Genomic DNA, 22,020 nt, shown 5'->3' on the forward strand with positions numbered 1-22,020 from the left:
TACTTTAAAAACCAACCTGTCAACATGCAGAACACATTTTTCAACACATCCTGAACCAAAAATAGTTTCTGAAAAGCATTGCCATTGTGTGATAAAACCAGGATTTGTTATACTAAAAATGCTAATTCAAGGAACAAATATAACAAGAAAGCTAAGCAAAATTAAGTTTTGAAAATCTAATCAATCACCATATTAAAAAAAGAGTTTTGCTTACCACTAGAGATGGCGAAAGTGCAATGTTGCCTATAGAAGCTTTCAGTTCATCAACAGTTGCCGCACTCTTAAGAACATCTTTAGACTGCAAGGGCTTAATCTTAATGTTGAATTTCTTGTGTGCCTCCTCTTCCTCTTCAGATTCACTTGAGGAGTAAAAGTGCTTTCCTTTGGTAGGTAGATCACAGTTAAAGAGAAATGTTGTTGAATCACAAAATATAACTTTCATGGGGCAACAATGATAAAAACAGATTTACAAATTCCAGAGAGTAACAGCAACCAGCAGCAGCACCGTAAGATATGAGATGGTTAATATTGGGGAAGGAAAACTATAATGCTATTGGGCCGAAGCCATTTAGGACTTTTTACACTAGTATTAACATCTTGAATCAGGCCTAGCAGCTCTCTATCAAGCAGTGAGCATTTTCAGGACCAGAGCCCTACCAGTAGCTGCAACTTCTAAACTGTCTCCAAGTGCAGCCCTGCACAGAGCAGGTTGCAGTAGTCCAAATGGGAGATCAGTACAGTATGGATTACTTAGCCCAAGCTATTCTTGTCCAGGTCCACAGCTTGTGGACCAGCCTAAGCTGGTCATGAGCAACTTTCAACCTGCACACATTTAACTTGTGCATATTCAGCTTTACACGTTTGGCTAAAATAAAATAAATGGGGTGGAAAGGAAGCGGGGTTCCAGGAAAAATGATTTTGGCAATCCCATCCATCACTGAACCCAATGTGTTTTGACTATATGCAATTTTGGCTTTACACTTGATCACCAGAACAAAACCCCTGTGTAAGTTGAGGGTAGCCTCTAATAGATTCTGGACCAGCAAGTGCTCCCAGACTACGAACCTGTACCTTCAGAGTGAGTGCAACCCTTTCAGAACAGGTCACCCACCTAATTCCTGGACACAAGATCGGTCCATCCACAATACCTCCACCAGGATCAATTTCAGTTTCTTGGTCTCCACCCAGACCATCACTGCCTCCAACACCAGGCATGAGTGTTGGCTCCTTTTTTCTTTTTATAATGATTGCTTAAAATTAAATTTTACTTCTGGCCACTATCTTTCCATCCATAAAGCCTCTTGAACATTTTGGGCTCCTTTGGTAGGAGGGGCGGGATACACATTTGATAAAGATATAAAATAAAATAAACTTTTGATACTGATGTTTCAGGGGCATCCAGCGGTAGGGAGGATGACAACAGGTGGCCACACTTGAACCCACACTTGTTTCAGAGTTTGCAAACTCAGTTGTAAAACTGACCATGAAGGATATAGCCTGGTTCGTCTGGTCTGATGCTGTATCCTTCGTCATCAAGCTCAGGTGAATTCTGGTGCAGCAAACATAGTGAAGCAATTAGAGTACTTGCAAAACATTAAGTAATCACTCTTTCTTTCCCCTCTCTCCCACCAATTTCAAATTAATAAGAAGCACTTGTCCAATAAACTATTGGTATGTGCAATGCTCTCTACGCTTAACTAAGAATGAAGTCTACCCAGGAACCTGTTTTCTCTGTCAGGCAGTCAAACAGTTGTGCTAACTGCTCTGATCTCTGTGCAGTAGGGGGAAAGTGGGGTGAAAATATTAAATAGTTAAGGAATATGTCCAATATAAGAAAATGGTGGCTTGGAAATATGGAAGACATCAAAGCATTATGTATGCAAAAATTTGCACGAGGCTTCTTGCTAAAGAAGGGCTCGTTTCCAGTGCCTGATAGAATTTTCTTTTTTCACCTTTGCCTTCTGTTTAATGCTCTTTAAAAGTGATGTCCCTGTATCAGAGATCAAGTTGGTTCTCATTTAATAAAATAAAATCTAGCCTCCACCTTGGTTTACATGGCCATGACAACATTCATAACAGAACCAGCTGCTTCTTTTCTGATGGTTTACAAAATTCCCATGGTGCTTCCTTCTTCAAAAAGCTCCAAAGTGATTTACAACTAAAATTAAAATACAGTAATAAAATGCATAATCATATAAAAACATAATCAGAATACAAGCATCCTATCACTGGTGCTCCCAAGAAGACCATCATGGACAATGGTATGGAAAGTTGTCAAGAGATCAAGGACAATCAATGGGGACACATTCCTCCATCTCTCTGCTGACACAAGTCATAATACAGGATGGCCTCAGTGCCTAAACCAGGCCTAAACACAGAATCTACACAGTAGATCTACAAAATCAGCTTCATTCAAGAGTGCCTGGAGTCTGGAGCTGGTTGGTGCCCACCAACTCAAGAACCAGGCTCAGCAAAGAGACATTTGCAACCAGTCTATACATAAAGTTTGGGTCTAATGGAATTTATTAATTAGTGGTCTCACTCCTGGCTCTTTCATGCCCTCTCTCAGAGAGGCATTAATTATCTCCTTGGGCTAGCTGGCCATCCCCTCCCTGCTGGATGTTATCAGTCGTAACATGTATAGGGGCAAGAACACCCACACCCTTCCAAGCACATCATCCACATTCTCAAGCCGTATTAATTGAAACTCATCCATGAATATTTGACAAAATAGTCAGATAGTCTGGATACTCTTAGAAACTGGCCTGCTATAATAGTGAAATCTAGGTCTCTATGGATACAAGCAAGCATATCCTCAACATGCCTTACAAATAATTCACAGCATGCCATTGAGAGTTCCACCATATCCTTCAGGCCAATATGTAAAAGCATCCTATAAAGCTCTGCTGGATGAGACACCAAGAACGATGGAGGCAGAGAATTAAATTTTTACTGCCTTCACCAGCACAAAACAGGGTTTACAATGAACACAAACTTGCTTTCAACTGTATTCATTCCAAGTCTTCCTCTACTTGCATTACAATCATATTCTAACCTGCTTTACTGCTCTCAACTCCAGGGTATACCATGGTACTACTTGGGCTCGGATAAAGCCCTTAGGGGTGAACATAGGACAAATCCTGAATTGCAATGATAGACCAGGACCTCAACAGGCTTGCCAAACCTCTCAGCAGAAAAAAATACCACAGAGTCTCCTGGAAGCCAATTGGTTCCATCAGTCTTCGACGGCAGACCATTCTAATAGGCCCCCATCTCTGCAGAAAAGTAATTGACAATCTAAATCTCAACAGGAGGAGATCTGACCATGACAAGAGAATGCAGTTACAGTGAGACACAGCTGGTTGATGAAGCGAAAAAGGTAATACCAGAAAGAGCAGTTTATTTGGACTACACTGTCTCTATATCAAATCTCATTTACTGAAGCATTTTCCAAAAAAAACAATGTCTGGAAAGAATGCATGACACATGTGTTGGAAATATTTATAGATATTAATCATGCCAACCCAAACACCCAGTCTCCTCAAACTGGGCATAGTAACGGTACTAAAAATAATAGTAATATTTTGATTATTTTACTTATAATGCATGCGTATATATATATATATATATATATATATATATATATATATATATATATATATATAATACTTGGTATACAAAGTGAAGAGAAAGAACTTCACACAAACACACACACAAACAAACACAGAGACACACACAGTTAGGGACTACAGTCATTTTGTTATATTACCAGACCAAGCTGTGTGATTTTAAAGGTAAATATTGTAAACAGGAACACACTTGAACTTTTAACTTGTTTTCAGCTAAAGCAAGCAAAAATTATTCCAACTGAAATTTTAATTTCTTCTAATTAACTTGGACACCTTCCATACTAACAGCGTGAAATCTGTCTGAAATGGTGCCCACCTTATTAGCATAATTGGTCTTTAACATTTTATTGGCTTTTTCCCATTCTTCCAAGGCAATTTTGCACAATCTAATTAACATGAAAAGATTAGAAGATATTCCAAGGTAGGGCAAGGGCAGCCCTTTGAAGCAAGGGTGCTCAAATATGCAAGCACTCCTTCTCAAATGACTGCGAGGAGAACCAAAGTGGTCTGTTCTGCTCAACCCCCCCCCCCCCCCCGGGCCAGTGCCCCTTTCCACAAGGCTATGTGGGGCTGGCTGCTTTTTGCAGCCCAAGATTTTGCATTCTGACAGCACTGCCAATGACCATGTTCTAGGGCTGTAAAGCTTCAAGAATGGTTGTTTGTTGCAGGACAAAAACCAAAGCTGTTGCTGATCAATCATGCCCCAAGGGCCTTTCAGAAGCAGGTTGCTTTCTGCCCCATGCATGGTGTTTTCAGAGATGAAACATCTTTACACCCGCCTAGTTAAAATCATGGAGACCGTATTTCTGCTGATTTCAAGTAGGTATATTGAAAGACAATGGCTAGCAAACATTTTTATGTTTAGCATGTGCAAAAGCCCTTAAGCTTTTATGAGTACTAAAAGGAAGCAAAAACCTTTGAGCTGAACACAGGGTTGTTTATGTATCTCTGTTCCAGAGTAAAGTGTAAACTCACATCCACATCTATACGAATGTACTATTTTCCTTAAATAATTCAAACTGTTGCTGGTTTCATTCATTCAAATTACTCCAAGATCATATCCTTTCCTAGATCTAGTTGCAATTCCCAAAACCAGCAGACTTAAACCTGAAACAGGTGTGATACAACTCTCAATTTTGCGAGGGGCTCCAAATTTGATGGCAATCTGCATGGTAATATAGAAAAAGAAAGAAGCTGTAATTTTATCTTTTGTCCAAACTACATCACTACGGAGGGGAAACTCCGTAATTTTTCATGTTCCATCTGTTTGTCAGAGGCAGAGTCTTAGCTCACTTGCATACAAGTTTGAAGAAGGTAAGAAATAATGACCGTTCCCCATATAAAAGGGGTGCGCATTTTGCGCGGTCGCACGTAGCACCCTGAGAGCCTCAGGCAGCCCCCAGCAGTTTGGAGGCTGGCACCACCTTCCTGGGCTGGAAACCTGTGGTCTCCGCCCACACAGCCAGCTGTCTAATGCAGCCGGGGGAGGTGTTGCCAGGATGGGATTGGCTAGGTAGGAGGAGGTAACCATCCATTGCCCGCAGCAGAAGGCGAGACATACCTGGGAAGCAGTCGACGGCTCCAGAGCTTTCCCACCCCCCACTCCCAAAAATTAATGCTTACATTGCAGGTTAACCTTTTTTCTTCCGCAAGTGAACACACATGCAGGCGCTGCTACAACAAGGCCGCTGTTGAAGGGCAGGAAAGGACTTTCCCTGCATTGGCAGGTTTCGCCTTTCCCATAGCAATTCGTCACAACTTTGGCGGTTCCAGGCCTTGGGCGGAATCCTTTAGACATTTACCAAAATGGGGGGCGTGGTGGAGGTGACCCCCCGCCCCCATTGCGGCGGCGATACCAGGATTCCTGTTAAAGGGGTCTAGGGGGGAGGCATTGACCATTCGCCCAGGGGCCGTCATTGCCCTCCCCCTCCAGCGGCGGCGAAAAGGGGGGCGGGCTATCTGCTTGAACATATGTTCTCCAGAGCTAGCCCAACCTGCACATATGCTGGATAACCCAGAAATTACCCAGACCCCTGGCTGAGGGGCTAGGAAGGATAAATGTCCAGTGCCTGTGCCAAGGTCTCCCTACATCTGAATCTTAATAAAGTTGTGGCCAATTTTAATCCCATAGAACGTTGTCTGCTTGGGGGCTGCCTGGAGTTTTGGGGGTCTCCGCCTGACCGTGCAACAAGAGAATGACTGGTATTTCTAACCATCTCCAAACTGCTGTGTAATAAAAGGCACCACATCTTCCTTTAGCGTTCTGACAGGTGCAGGTGACTGGGGGGAGGAGGTAGTAAAACTGATGTTTCATGCCTGCCTGGTTTGAATAAGATAGTGAGAGTGTTTCCTGGCAATCTGAACCTATGCACAAGTGAGGAAAGACTCTACCTCTCTTCTAAATTCTAGGCATGTGCTGGAGGGCTTAGAAGGAAGGTGAACTCTCACTTGCTCAGCAATTTGAAGGTCATAAATAAACCGTGAGAACGATATATTTCTATGTGGGCCAAATTTAAGAACCCAATTGGGCAGTTAGACATGTCAGTGAAATCCTGAGTATTCAAATATTGTTATCTGCTTTGCGCTGTGATTATGGGATGTACTAAAGTGTAAAAGAAGTAATCAAGAAACACAGTGAACACACACACACACAAAACACAGAGGCGAATTCTCAGAAAATTCTTATAATAAGAAATGTTCTTGGGAAGGTATGAATGTCAGGCGATTACTCTTACTTACATATCTTTCCCAGTCAATCTCTGAATAAAACCCATTTGGAGCACCATTTGTTCTCTTCTGTAATACACAGTTAAAAATGATAAGTTTTAAATTAAAAAGGGGAGAACAGCAACATGCACTAGTTTCTTAGAAGATATGACAAAGTCATGAGTTTTCAATTTGGGATGGTCACTTAACTAAAGTGGGCTCAGTCTCTAGAAGGAGAATGCCAGCCTCTCAATCTTCTTTAAGAAAGTAATTTCCAGTGTTTGAACTCTTGAATTTTTCAAACCTGATAAGCCAGGAGCAGGAATTGCAAGGAAAGACCACCATGCTGCAAGATATTGCGGCTTATGGGCAAGACAAATGAGGATGGAGCTATAACCTGGTGGTAGAGCTTGTGATTTGCATGCAGAAGGTCCCAGGTTCAACCTCTGGCATTGGTCAAGTAGCAAGACCTGAGAACCTGGACAGCAGCTACTAGTCAGATTATACAATACTGGATTAAATGGAAATTAATAATATGATCTGGTATATGGCAGCACCCTATGTTACAAATACACTTGAACAGAAGTGATGAGTTAATTAAGCTCTCCTAAATTTAAATAAGTATTAATTTAATATGCTGTACTTCATTTCTGAAGCCTTCAAAACCAAAGTGGTCAGGTGATCAAATAGTGGGCCAGATTCAACTAATGAGTCCTGCTAGTGGAAATGAGCAGAAGGTCTTCCATGATCCCACTCCTCCCTCTCCGTGCAATCCCAAATTGGCTGGGGGGCACCAGGGAACCCCTCAAAACAGTGTGCAGGGGTGGGGTGGGGAGAAGTCGGTGATTGTTCTGTCTGGCAAGCTGAAATGCTTGCAGTGATGGAATGATCTCCTTAGAGCAATGCCGAATTCTTCCCATAATCTTGAGCCATTTACAAAACCTGGAGAAGTATACAATACATAGCAGACTAATGAGGAGGAGGAAAGCCACAAAATAATCATATAGTTGTTCAGATATAAATAAAATATTTCATTTCAAGCAGCTGTTACCTTCAACATTCAAGGAATGTCCTATAAAATATTCCATTTTTGCATGATACGTGTGAAATTATCCATGCTTAACTCTACCTCCTAATGCATATTATGAACGCGGTACTGTATTATTTATCTTATGAATGTAGTTTTCAAGGTGAGCCTGGCACACAAGATAATCCATTTCTATTTCTAGTTACCTGTAGCCATCACAAATGACCCAAATACTACTGAATATTAGGAAACAATAGTGAGTACATAACATTATTAGACATCTATGGACACACAGAAACACATCAGAATCACAGGGGCAAAAACATATGTGGTTGGGCATCCTATGCAGAGCACCTGGAGTAAAAAAATACAGTGAAGTAAGTGATGCATAAACAATGCCAAACATACATTTGTACATACAAACTTTTTTTGGCCAGGCTTACACATTGTTCCAACCAACCCCCGGGAAGCTTTAAACCAATATTCATGTCCTTACCGAAACTGATTTTCCTCCTTCCTGTGCACACTCTGCTTTGTTATTGGAGGGTGGATCATGAGGATGAGGGCTGGGTGGCTGGAATGGATTTTGTTTTTTTATAGAAAAAGGGTTAAAGTATTGGGTGGTTCGGTTTTTTTAAAACACATGAATCTACATGGAGTAAGCAAGCTCAGAATGCACTTTTCAAAGGCATTACTTGCCAAATGTAAATGCTGCTGCCAGCAGACTATTTTGGAACATATGTTAGGGCTCTATTCAGCAGAAACTGGTTCTCTTATAACTGAGTGGCATGGACAATTATCTCTAATGCTAAATGTTTTCCCCTTATTCCCTTTGAGTAAGATGTTTACAAGACATATTATTTTCATGCATTTCAGAACTATGTTCTCATAAAATTCTGCAGAACATGCTTTATTTAATGTGGCAGCCATTGCAGTGGGCCTTTAGAGTATTGTAATATAACCCAGCATTTCTTTTGTAACTGAACACATACCTACAAGAAGTGACTCAGTGAGTGTTTTCATCCTGATTTTGTGCAAGAAAAGGGTTAGCAATGTTTTGGTATTAAGTAAGTCTTGAAGCGTTCTAGGGAATATGATCCTTCTCTTTTCCTATTGATCATCACCTACAGTCCTTTATGACCTCTAGTCTACGATGTAATTAAAAAACAGGCTGATAACATAAACAGTTTTTAAGCATACTTTAAAATTCTGGTCATTTAGCTTCTTCTTTATTAATCTGATTTAAAACTGCAAGTGCAGAATTCCAAAGTCAGCATAAAAATAAGGCTAAAGGTAAAGGTAAAGGGACCCCTGACCATTAAGTCCAGTTGTGACGACTCTGGGGTTGCGGCACTCATATAATATAGCAGAATAAATTCTTCAGGTTCATGTTTCACAAAATAAGCACCTTCTCTTAATCTTAATATCTGAAAAAGCCCCCTCTTCTGCCTCCTGTTCATCACTTTGGTGCTAAATTTAATTGGGGGGGTGGTGATCAACCGAGGAGATTGTTTCTTGCACCGGGTTTCTGTGTTCCCTCCCTCCCTTTTTAGACCAAGTATTTCCCTCCATATCATATCATCATATCATCTTCCAGCCCCACATTGTTGATGTGTGGGGGACAGGAATGAAGGAGAAAGACTGCTGAATGTGTGCAGGCTGTTTCTACAAGCTGGAACCCCACATGCTCAGGAATTCCAGCTCATGGGGGCATTAGGAAGGCTTTCCCCCTTCAGAATTTCCCCCTTCAGAAACACATTGACCGTGTTGAGAAGGGCCAGCATGAGACAAGACAACTGGGGGGCATGTGGGGACTCTCTACATGATCTTGGGTATGTGAAGTGTCTGAAGGGGCAGTGCACCAGTTACTTCTTTAAGTGTGTAACACAGATGGGGACTGCGGATGGAATCAACATGCAAGTTGGGAAAAGTGTACAGTGTTGTTTTTCTTCTGCTGAACAGAGCTTTGGCTGAACCATTAAAAACAGTATAGAGTTCCAAATGTGGTCTGCTTTTTTAATCTTTAAGCTAAAAGCGCTTGACAAAACACAATGGGGGATGCAGAAGGATGTGTGGATGCAGGCTTTTTTCAATCTACAGATGTGACCCTAAGCACATCTACTTGGACGTTCAGTTCTTCTGAAATCATTAATATTTACTTGCAAGTAAATATGTTTAGGATTAAGGATCTTGGGTCAGAAGTTTAAATAGACAGAAGTTGAAAGAAAGAAAAAATTATTAGGGCCTTTCCAGAAGACAAAGCCCCACCAACCCCTTGAAGTTATTTATCAAGATACGATTGGGCTAGCCTCTATCCAGCACCACTAGTATGATATTTCACCCCATTTAATGTTGTATAGTTCTCTTGCCCCCATTCTTTTTTTACTATACATTTCTGCTGTGCAGGGGACAGATGCTCAGCCCTTAAAAAATAAAAATAAAAACCTACAGGAGATGTGCACTCCTGTATTGGAGAAGGAATGGCATAGCCTTCTAAGAACTAAATAAATGGAAAAGGGGATTTGCAATAGAGCATTGCTGCAAGAAGAAGAAAAGGAAAAAGCAGCCTTTGTTTGTTTTGCCACTGTTTGTGAAGATAAATGCTCCAACAACAGAAATATGAAGAAACATGATCACAGGCAGGGAAGTCAGCACTCATCACTAATGGCTCTGTCTGTGGTCGTGGCACTCATGCAATGCATCCTTGCAAAGCACTCGCGAAATAACAAGGGACATGCTAAGCTGGGAGAATCCAATTTCCCTGCTGACATAGTACATGCTTGGACAATGCGATATTCCAGACACAGATGCATTTTCTTTAAGGAAGACATCTGAATCAAGACCAATGAAACAGCAGCTCATTTATTACGCAAAATAATGATCATCTGGAAAGGCCCTTACTACTCCAATTCCTTTAATTTTAGGAGAGAAATGACATTCTTTATGGCTGGTAGTGTTTCCATTCCACTGCTGAAAATCTGGTGAAGACTAACAAATGTTCCAATTTTCCTTAGAGTCTTCACAAGGTAAGTTTTAATGGGAGTTTTAAAGTCAGGAATCCATAAAAAGTGAAGTAAAATCCATATCTGAGCCCAACATTCTTCATTGCAAACTTAAAGCCTAATAGCTGATGTGGTACATTTCCTTCTAAAGTCCAGTTCTAGCAGAGACAGAAAACCTAAAACCATAAATAAAAGCAACAGTAACTCAATAGCAACCCTTCTCCTATTTCTATTCTCTACAGGAAGGCTTCCTGAATTGTTATTTTTAACCAATTTAAAATATTTGCAGGTATTAAATGTTTCTTCATCTTTCATATAATTGTTTGTCTTTTTCATTGTATTTATGACTATTATTAGAAAATTTATTTCACTTGATAATCCTTTGACCAAAAAAGTTTTGAGAGAAGGGCCTTAGACACTGGATATAAGCCAATGCACATCAGACAGTTTATCAACATTGATCATTTTAATATTATTAACTATATTAAAATAGAAATAGGTCAAAGGGTTCAAAATTGCTTATGGCGATTCACAGGATGAGGGAAGCATTTTCCATTATACACATCTCATTAAAAGTTAAGACTAATTCAATATATACATTCCTTTAAATACTTACAGTTCCATCCCTGTCTGGTGATCCTCTGTAAGAAAGTAAATACATGTACCATTACTACAAAACATCAAGCCTCCTGAATTAAATTTTTGGAAATACTTTCCCCTCATTGTTTTTAAAGGTTGAGCACTGCAAAACAATCAGCCAATATAGACTCTTTCACACATGAATCATATAAAAGGGGCATAGAAAGGGGCTGCAGGGCCATGCCACTATCCTCCACCTTGAAGCTATGCTGCTCCTCAAGTCCCTCAGTCCCTCTAGACATCTTCATGCTCAAACCTCCCACGTGTTCCGAAACCCTACATGACTGGGGTCCCATAACATATGGAAAGTTGTTGCACATAGGGTCTCTCTTGAATATGTCCACAACTAACATACAGAAAGGGCGAAGGAGCTGCATGACCTCAAGGTTGGGGCAGTGAGGCAGCGCCACTGCTCCATTGATCCTATCATGCTCGGTTATGCAATTCACACATGAAGGGGACTTGAGTTGAGACACAATGCGGGACTGTTTTTTAATCAAATCAACATAGATTAGTTGACTTTGAACAGAAGAAGAGGCAGCCAATGAGGCAAACTACAACCACAGCCATGTCTACCTGCTGCCTCACCAACTGTTCTAAGCCCTTTCTTCCCCTCAGAGATCACTTTCAAAAACTGCCCTGTGAGGTAAGAAGTATCAGTCAATGAAGCAAACTGCTATTATAGTCATTTTTTTTGAACAGCTCACTTAAAGACCACTTGCATAATTTTTACTTTTTAAATGTTTTATCACTGGTTTTAATTTATCTTTGGAAGCTGGTCAACTGAGGAGTAGAGTAAAAAATAATGAATCTTCTCTCAATGAACATGGGAACCCTGTCCTTGTCAGCTCCACTTCTGACCTTCAGAGTTCCTGTTCTGGGGTGGATTATGAGCATGTTCTGCTGAATGTGTTTATAACCTCCCTTCTGATCTTCGCAGTAAACTTACAAAAGTCAGAAATGAAGGAGGCAGGGTCAGGTATATAAGGGGTAAGGGCTGGTATAAGCAACACCAAACCCTCTCCACATAGTCTTAAGATGCAACCCAAAGAATGCTTCTCTCTCTTCCTCAAATTTCTATCTATGAAATAAATAACAGCTTGCTGGAAGAAGGTTATTTGTCAGGCTGAACACAATGAAGATTGTGTGACATATATGAAGAGTAGTAGTACTGGAATAGAGCTGACAACACAAGACCCCTACAGTTTCTTAACAACAGAGGTTTAGAAAAGGCTCATTTCACTTCTGTAAGTCTGCATAGTTATAGAGATCCATATTGCAACATAAAGAAAAACCCCTAATGCCTAAACAGGAAAATAGCACAAGGGTCTACAGCAGTTAATGTCTCTGCTAACTTATGTGTTTCAAAATTGTATTTTCGACCAGCCCATTATAATTACACACTTCCACTTTATGATACTATAAAGCTATACCATTAGTGCTCCCAGAGTGCCCATAAAAAGGGAAACTTAAATTATTAAAGATTATGTCGGGCATTCAGCTTGATGCAATGTAGAAGGTTAGTTGTTATCTCAACAATTTCCTCTAGAGAAAAATAGAAAAATATTTAAAACAGTTTTTGTTGTCTCTATGCTATCAACACTGAAGCTTGCAGGGAGTGGGGGGGGGGGTTTCCTTAAGTATGAGCTGCTATGAGCTTTGTTGTTAGACAGACACATTAGTGAATAATAATTCAAAACACACAGTTCTGAATTCAGTTGATCCTGCTCCCCTTTAACCTAATGTTTCATATGAACAACAAACATTCCACTAATAGTCTTATAGAGGAAATATAAATAATTGTCTCTTATGTTTTAGGGAGAGTCGCTCAAGTTAACCCTGCTTAGAAGAATACAAACCCAAACATTTAATTTTCAAAATGTAATAAATAAAATAATAATCAATTTGCCCCGTATTTTTCGCAATGATCACTATTACACGGCAGCAAACAATAATTTGCTACTGCATAGACATACTGCGGTGGAGCTGAACTTATAAAGTGATATCCAATGCAGTGGTGGAACTTCATGCTCCGGCACCAGGGGGCGCGGCGCCCATTGCGGGCGGGGGCCAGCCGCGATGGTACCCCACTGGGATCGTGCTGCCAGGGGTGGTGCTCTCCCCCCGCACTCCTCTTCCTCTGCCAGTGATCCAATGTTCATCATTCTCAGGCATAGGCCCACTGAAAATCAATGGACAAGTTTCTTAGGCCTGTTGGTTTTCAGTGGTCTAGTTTGAGAATTACGAACATTGGGTATCATCCATGCTTGTAAAGAGTTTGTTTATGCACATGCATTACATTTTTAGGTAAAGAAGACATATGTTTAATCAGAGAAGTGCCAGAACTCAAACCTGCCGAGATTCTAATCTCAGATGGGACAAAGGCTAGTTTTAGTTAGTGGTGAGGAATCTGTCCCTTGTTCAGAAGAACCATTATCCTTATTATATCACATGTTCCAGAAATGGAGCCGTAACACTGAATCAACTTCAGGCACTGAAGGTGGATTCTCTGTCAGCTTAAATGAATCTATAGTTGCAGCAACCTCCTTTACCTGTTGCTAAGCAACCCATTCACAGGCTAGGTCTGCAGTAGAGGCACACACCTTTAAAGGTGAGGCAATAACTGTTTCTCCCTACACTTGGGGCAGATTGCAAATACGTTACCGGGAACTAACATTGTTGTTCACTTTCACCCAGGGCACCAAAAGAATTTGGCAAAAACAAATCCCCAAACCACCAAGAAACTAACAAATTGACCTGCAATAACCACAGGGACAAAGATAGTATGGCCAATTTCTCTCTCTCTCTCTCTCTCTCTCTCTCTCTCTCTCTCTCCTCCCCCCCCCCCCCCGTCATCATGGGCAGGCTGAGTCAGAACAATACAGATGGATGGTTTGCCAAGGACCCAGGAAAGGGCTCAAGTGGGATAGGGAATTCAACCTGCTCTCTTGCCTTACCCATTTCCACAACAAGATCCACAGCCATCAGAGCCTTTCCTTGAAACTTTCACGGTGCCTATTGCTCCACCTAAACAGACATGACGCAAGGCTAAACAGCCTTGCCTCTGCCAGCCCCACCCAGCTGGGGGGGGGGGAGGCAAAGAAACCTCCCCTGTCATCCAGGAGGAGCCAAAGGAGTAAGGTAAAGGTAAAGGGACCCCTGACAATTAAGTCCCGTCGCGAACGACTCTGGGGTTGTGGCGCTCATCTCGCCGGCGTTTGTCCACTCCGCAGACAGTTTCCCGGGTCATGTGGCCAGCATGACTAAGCCGCTTCTGGCGCAACGGAACACTGACACCAGAGCAGTGTATGGAAACGCCACTTACCTTCCCGCCGGAGAGGTACCTATTAATCTACTTGCACTTTTGGAGTGCTTTCGAACTGTCAGGTCGGCAGGAGCTGGGACGAGCAACGGGAGCTCAGCCCATCGCGGGGATTTGAAACACCGACCATTTGATTGGCAAGCCCAAGGCTCAGTGGTTTAGACCACAGCGCCACCCGCGTCCCTAGCCAAAGGAGTAGGACAGATTATTCTGCCTACTGGGTGTAGTGAGAGATTGATTGCTGAAGAGCGGAATTTTTTGCTGCACTAAGTTGAGCATGTCCTATTCCTATATAAAAGATAGCAAGGGGGTGTGTTAGTGTCAGATCAACTGTCCAAAGCTTTTGTGTAGCTGTACCTAGGAATAATAGTGTGCATTGCCTATTGTGGCCTAAGCTTTGCATATGTATACAGCAATCTAAACATCAAAGCTTTTAGAAAGAATCCTCCTTCCAGTTCTTGAGCAATTGGGAGCCAGGACACTCCTTTTCCACTTTGTTTTCAGAGGGGGGATAGTTCAATTTGTACCTCCTGCCCCCTAAACGTGCTATAGAAATAGAGGGCAGAAAAACACTTGAAATAGTTCACCCCACAGCCCCCAATCATCCAGAAAGGTTAAGCATCACATGTTACAAAACGGCTTAACATCAAAAGCTATTCACCAATCCCATTATGTTCTAAACCTCAGCTGGTGAACAATCACCATGACACTGAAGTATAGCTGAAAAGCCAGGACAATTCTACATAGACAAAAAGTGTCAGAATGTTTTTTCCTTCTAAGAGATGTCCTTTGCCTACTGTCAAGGCTCATGTTTAGATATACTATGCAATGAGAACAAGATTTTTTTGAGGGTAACATCCCTTAAGTACTTCAAAAGAAAGTTTCAGCCTACTCCGAGGCTTTCAGAGAACTATGTTTCTGTGGAATGAAGCATAGCCACTAAGACTTTTTTAAAGGGGCAAAATATAGGCCACCTATAAAATGCCCATGACTTGAAACACAAAATGGTCTAAGTCATTCTCACAATATCAGACAGCTGTCTCACTCATGCAGGGGTAAGGTTGCTATGTATTTTAAAATATGCATTACTGGATACTGCTTTGCTAGTTTTCCATTGTGCATGTCAAAATGCAGATTTCATGAGTTACTGGTGTAATCTTGTTAACCATTCAGCATTACCTCCCTTGCTCTTCCACGCTACAAACCTAAGGACCACCTGAGCCTTTTTATTCCAGTCCAATCACTGAGATCATCAAGAGGAACACTTAGTTGTCCCTCATGCTGCACAGTCCAGATTGGCTTCAACTAGGTCCGGCATTTAGAATCACCAGAGCCATGCTGTGAAACACTCCCCCAGCTGAGATTCAGCAGGTTTCCTTGGTTTTGACTTCCATGCATCTCTTGAATACTTTTTGTGCTGACAGGCCTTTGCAGTTGTCTAATTTTTGATGAGTCAGTCACCTGAACTGATTATCCATATTTTATTATTTAACTTTAAATGATGTTTTCTAGTGTACACTGCCTTGATATATTTTATGATATGGTGGTATAGAAATACTTCTATAAATTAATACTTACACAGAATTCATATTTTAATTTTAATTTTACATGATGTGCTATACTACATAGTCTATTTTGCCTTGATATATTTCATATGGCAATAAAGAAATACTTCTTTAAACATAAATAATACTTACGTGGAATCAGTATCCTTTTCTTTCTTCCGTATTCCAAAGGCCTTCCTTGTACGTTTTTTCAATCCTGTGGAGACAAAAGGAATATAAATGGAACAAATTAGGTAGCTTCACATTTGTTATAAGCCTGCCTGAGTTAGTTAGGCTGGAAGATTTAATAGAAACTTAAAAAAATAATTTAAAAAAATATTATGGCACAATGAATAAAATGCTATTTACGGCTTCTTAAATTACAAAGTTGCAGTTAGAAAAAAAAACACACAAAAGCATATTTTTTTCCAATCCTAAATCAGTGCAACATACTTTCAAGTAACATAAGTTAAGGCAATATTACAAGTGGCACAGTAATTGAGAGAAGAAAATAAATGGCAGATATTTCAAGGCATGAGAAATGCCTATTTTTGCCATGTTTCGTAAGCTGTGGCATGTTCCAGCTGTGTTTATGTAGAACAGGGGTGGGGAATCTTTTCGGCTCCACACTGCATGGGCTAACTTTGACAGGTGAGCAGGGAAATCACCTATGAACTACATATCTTTATGGCATACAATATGTCTTGCCTACCCGTGAAAATACATTGCATAGTGGTTCCCAAATGCTCCACAGCTAGTTGGCTATTGGGCACTTGGAACCTCCTGTGGTCAAAGTGGGCAGGGCTGACTTCTCCACGCACTAGCTGTTACACATGGAGGTTACTCCTGCTTTCTGCAGGTGTTGATTGTGTGCATGCAGGGAACTAGCATGCACAGCCAAACCTGGTAGGATTAAAAGCACCACCTATTAGCTGATGAGCAGGTGGCTCAAGCCTGCTTTCTGCAGGGATCTGTTTGCCCCACCCATCACCCGCTCATCGGAGTGACACCACCTAACTCCTGTGTGTGGTTTCAGGGAAACAATGGATCAGCTGGTGGGCCTGAAGTTCCTGCCCCTGATTTAGAAACATAACCCCCCCCCCCAAAAGCATAAAACAAGAGGAATTTAGGACCATTGACATTATTTGTAACCATTGGCTTCCTATACAGCAATATCCAATCGTTTTCTTCTGCTGATATGAAAGTCTATTAAATGGGCTCTATGCCCCAGTGCTATGGTCCATGGGGTCACGAAGAGTCGGACACAACTAAACGACTAAACAACAACAACAAATGCCCCAGTTGCAGCAATACATAACTCAATCTCTGGAGAAGCTACATTATTTTCTTCCACAATTACAATTATGTTCTAATAACATAATTTCTCTAGCAGAGATAATTGTATTTTTCAGCGCATTTCACCTGTGGCCCTCCAGTTGTTGGATTACAACTGCATACCCTCCAACATTTCTCCAATGAAAATAGAAACATTCCATTCCACAATGATAATTTTACTATTTATACCCCACAAATCTTACTGGGTTGCCACTCTGGGCAGCTTCCAACATATATAATAACATAATTAAACATTAAACATTAAAAAACCCTTCCCTATATAGGATTGCCTTCAGATGGCTCGGGGGTCGGATAACTCCATACCCTCAATATTTCTCCAATGAAAATAGGGACATCCTAAGGATAAGTGGGACATTCTGGGATCAAATCAGAAATCAGGGATGTCCCTGTAAAATAGGAACACTTGGAAGGTCTGCAACTGTTCTCTATACTTTAATAAACCAATAATATCCTACAGATCTGCGATGCGGGGGGGGGGGTAGCACTCTTTGCAACTAAAGTGGTTTGTAGCTGCTCTTATTCAGTCCCTGCTTCATTCAATACTTCCTCTTCACTATACAGCACCAGGGGAGGGGTTAATATCCCTCCCCAACCCCAAGCTAGCTTAGGCCTGCATCCTATTCCATATAATATTCCTGTGCTGCAAATATCTAGACCACTAGTCTATCCTTAGATATGAGAGAGAAATGTCCACCAAGCAAACTCTTAAGCATTTCTATGTGAGCATTATGTAAGTCAGAATGGAATGGCTAGTGTTATACCTCCAAACTTGTTGCTACAGTGATACATGCTCGTTTAATCTCCAGAGGCCAAGCTAATAATCACCTTGCTGCAAAAACACTCCCACATTTCCTGCTAGAATCTTTAGAGAGAGTAGAGCCTGTGCAACTCTGTCATGTTGCTGGGAAAAGCATGTCATCAGCACAAGTGATTCTGGAGGATTAAGAGGTGAGGGAGAGCAAAGTAATCTGATGTCATAAGCACTGCCTATAAAAAGGGTGCTTAGTCATGACTATTCAGGGAAAAAATACATTGAGCAGTCATCCTCATCCGACAATGTGCTATTTCATATATTACAAATCCAGGTTTGCCATAGGCAGCGATGGCCTCTTCTGGCTTTCAGGTGGGAGAATAAAACATTCTATATGTACATCTAAAAATATAGTACATAGTGTTGTGAGTTGGAGGGGAAGGGTTAGGTTGTATGTCTGAGTACCTTCTAATTCCTCAATCCTGCAAGGGTTACAATCTAATGGAGGACTCCATTGTTGAATTAGCCAAGCCAGCTTCTTGGTAACGGACCTAGAGTATGGACCCATATAAGTATGGGTCATTAGTATAAGAAAGGAAGTTGTGGTGGGGCAAGGGGGGGGCTTCCTCTGCTGGCTGGAGTGAGAAGAACAAAATCCAGGGCAGGTGTGAGAGAGAGATGGGTTAGACCAGACATAGGCAACCTTGGCTCTCCAGATGTTTTGGAACTACAACTCCCATGATCCCTGACCACTGGCCCTGTTAGCTAGGGATCATGGGAGTTGTAGTTCCAAAACATCTGGAGAGCCAAGGTTGCCTATGCCTGGGTTAGACGCAGGCAGAAGCCTGAGAATGGGAGACATGCTTGATTTCTGCTTGAATCCAAGGCTGTGACTATGGGAGAAGCAAGACCTTCTAGGGTGCTAATGCTATGAGCTCCTCCATCGTAGGCTCAGGTTGTATATATATGTGAATAAACCATTTATCCTAAAGACACCACAGTCTCTGCTGTCCCTCATTTGGATGAAACTGGACCCTGGGTAAGTGCCTGAAATCTTGCACTGCTCAGAGCTTGGGATGGCATGCAACAATCCTATATAATAATGTCCAAGTTGTCCCTGCGTCCAGTTGTCCCGTGTGTCCCTGGGGTACTGCGCATGGGCCCCAGGGACACAGGGATTGGACAGCAGAGACGACGTACACACACGCGCACACGCTCTCTCCCCCCCTCTGCCAACTGCCGCTCCCGGCCGGACAAGCGCCTCAGTGTGCTTGCGCTAAAGAGCGAGGAGGAGGAGGAGGCTGCTTTAGCCCCCTTCCCCCCCCCTACGACCAGCAGACCAAGGGGCTCAGTACCTTGGATGCCGGTCTGGTGGGACATGACGGCAAGCAGTCGCCAGGAACTGCCGCAACTCGGGCCGGGGGCAAAGGCAGGAAGCGGCGCTGGGGAAAGAGAGCCGCAACTCAGCGCCTCGCTTGCCTTCGCCCCGGCGGAGGCTCCTTCGGGCCAGGCAGCGGCGCCAGGACTCGGGGAATGACTCGGGGAAGCGGCAGAGTCACCACTGCCATGTGCAGCTGAGGACGCGGCGGGCGTCGAGCCGAGGGGGCCGCCAGGGAAGCCGCCTCGAGCTCCGGGCTCCTTCCTTCCTCCTCCTCCTCCTCCAGCAGCAGCAGCAGGAGCGCGACAATGGTGGGACCCCCTCCTCCCATCTCCCGGCAGCTCCGGCCACCCCTCGCGGCTCCTCACGGGCGTCGCCATAGCCTCTGGCTGGCTGCTGGAAGAGGAGGAGTAGGCTCGCTGGCCCTGGGATCCACCCACCGCCGCCTCCTTTTCGCCCCTTGGCTGCCTGAGCCCCGACACCTCTCCTTTTCCTAGCGGCGCCCATGGTGTCCTGGCCGAGGAGGTGGCGCCGCGGCCCCGGCTTCTGCCGAGACACGCGCTCTAGCGCCCGTTTTTAAACGGGCTGAATTCCACTAGTATTAAATAAATTATTATATTTAATGTAAGGGCACCAGGTTGGGGAAGGATGGCATTGAATGACCAACCAAACCATTTGCAAAAATGAAACCACAGATAAAGCCTTAGCCTAACCCTTATGTAAGTGTGTGTGTGTGTGTGTGTGTGTGTGTGTGTGTGTGTGTGTGTACACACACACACTTAAAGTTGTCGGGTAGTATATTTAAATATATCTTTAGATAGAGATAGATACACACAAACATATCAATCCAGTTCTGTATAAGGATATCAGGACAAAAATTAAAATGCAGCATCCAAAGAAAACATCAGCAAACATGCTGCAGAAAAAAAAAGATAAAAACAAACATGTCTGAGTTAACAGGAAAGTTTTAGTCTGGTAACTAAAAACAAATCATGTTGGTAAACCTCATCAGGGTGGGTATTTCATAGTTGGGGAAACACGTGAAACTACCCAAACCAGCCATGTTATCAGAACACATGCATCAACATTTGACTCAGAAGAAATGAGCCCACCTGTTTATTTGACGTAAGGTAATGTGCAGCTAAGTTATAAGGTAATGCACAGTGAAGTGTTTTTTTATACCCAGGTGGCATATCCCTAAACTCAGACATCATTTCATATGCAAATGCCATGAAAATGTATTTTTGTCTTGTTTTTTCTCGTTTCATATTATCATTTTACAACTTCCAAGTAGCAGCTGTGTTCGAAGCAGAATGCAATTTTAAACAGTTCCTCAACCATCTCATTTTAAAAAAAATGTTAAAAAGTAGCAGCCACAGGATCCCTCGGTGCAGACTGGGACCAAAGGACAAAATGGGAGACTTCAGTGCTTTCTCTTGTGCCTCGCCCCCCCAGCCCCCACACCATATTCACTTGCCCCACTTCCAAAGGTCTGAAGATACATGTCTATGTGACATACTCTTTAAAGAACTACAAGTCCCAGAATTGCTTAGTCTTTGCAGATATTTTGCATGCCAAAGATGGGTACCTTGTAGCACTCCTGATCGTCAGGGAATGAACAGTAACATCCCATGTGGTAGGGTAGAGACACCACCCTCCCACCACTGCATTCTAGCTGAAAAACTGAAACTAGATAGTGTATCAGGGACCAATGTTTAAAGGGCATTTGTCAGAGCACTCTGATTTTCAACTGTTTCCTTTGCTGGTGCTGCTGTTTCAAATTGTATTACACTGTTTTTTTCTGAAACATTGCCTTTATGAACTGCTTTGGATATTTTAACAGAAACATAAAATTAAAATATTTTAAATAAATAACACAACTATATGTAACACAGCAATGCCCGGCTACAAACACCAATTAGGCAGCAAGAAACACAAGGAGCTTCAATAAATGGAACTGAAAGAAGCTAAGAGATACTTTTTCCAGAAGAGACATGGTCTTTGCACAATCTGGCTCAGTTACGGCACTGTTTGAAGAACTAAATGAACAACTAGATAAACTGCCAAATGCAAGTACTATGGTCTCTTTATGTTATTTCTCAAATAAAACTCGATGTTTCCTTTCATAACATACAAGATTGTATAGGTTTGGACCAGCTTCCAAGAAATGATGACTGGACACTGACTGAGAGAACAGTTTTTCAGTCTGGGACAATTTCATAATTTTCCTTTGCAATTTAATCAATTGCCCAAGTAGTTTTCAGAAATGAAAGAGAGATCACGATGCTACAGTCAATAAAGCACTTGCTTTGGGTGTCCCTGAATGATCTTGGCCAGGCATCCCCAAACTCCGGCCCTCCAGATGTTTTGGACTACAATTCCCATCTCCCGCGACCACTGGTCCTGTTAGCTAGGGATCATGGGAGTTGTAGGCCAAAACATCTGGAGGGCCGCAGTTTGGGGATGCCTGATCTTGGCCAAGCTGATGTCTCCACACTAGCATGTGGGAGTCTCCTATTGCACCACCGTGCTCTGGAGATACAGATAAGAACTGTGGAACACGGCAGAAAGAACACAAATCTCTTAGCCTCGAAACAGACAATGCTGCAATTCACATTAAAGGTTCAGTCTTGAAGAGGTTGAACTGCACTTTTGCCTAACTGCTA

The 22,020-nt window shown here is 42.3% G+C and overlaps 1 protein-coding gene across 1 annotated transcript in view; it reads right to left on the minus strand.

The window, feature by feature from the left end:
• The window catches only part of SGIP1 (SH3GL interacting endocytic adaptor 1), a 115,954-nt gene that overhangs the window by 65,274 nt on the left and 28,660 nt on the right, over positions 1–22,020 (minus strand). The window contains exons 2-7 of the mRNA XM_088673931.1: positions 16,023–16,086; positions 10,981–11,005; positions 7,859–7,936; positions 6,369–6,425; positions 1,495–1,549; positions 215–390 (exon numbers count right to left, since the gene is read on the minus strand). Coding sequence (XP_088530057.1) covers positions 215–390; positions 1,495–1,549; positions 6,369–6,425; positions 7,859–7,936; positions 10,981–11,005; positions 16,023–16,086 — 455 coding nt within the window. The remainder of the gene's footprint in view (positions 1–214; positions 391–1,494; positions 1,550–6,368; positions 6,426–7,858; positions 7,937–10,980; positions 11,006–16,022; positions 16,087–22,020) is intronic.

This window comes from Zootoca vivipara, chromosome 7 (assembly GCF_965207765.1).
Source record: "Zootoca vivipara chromosome 7, rZooViv2.hap1.1, whole genome shotgun sequence".
NCBI lineage: Eukaryota > Metazoa > Chordata > Lepidosauria > Squamata > Lacertidae > Zootoca > Zootoca vivipara.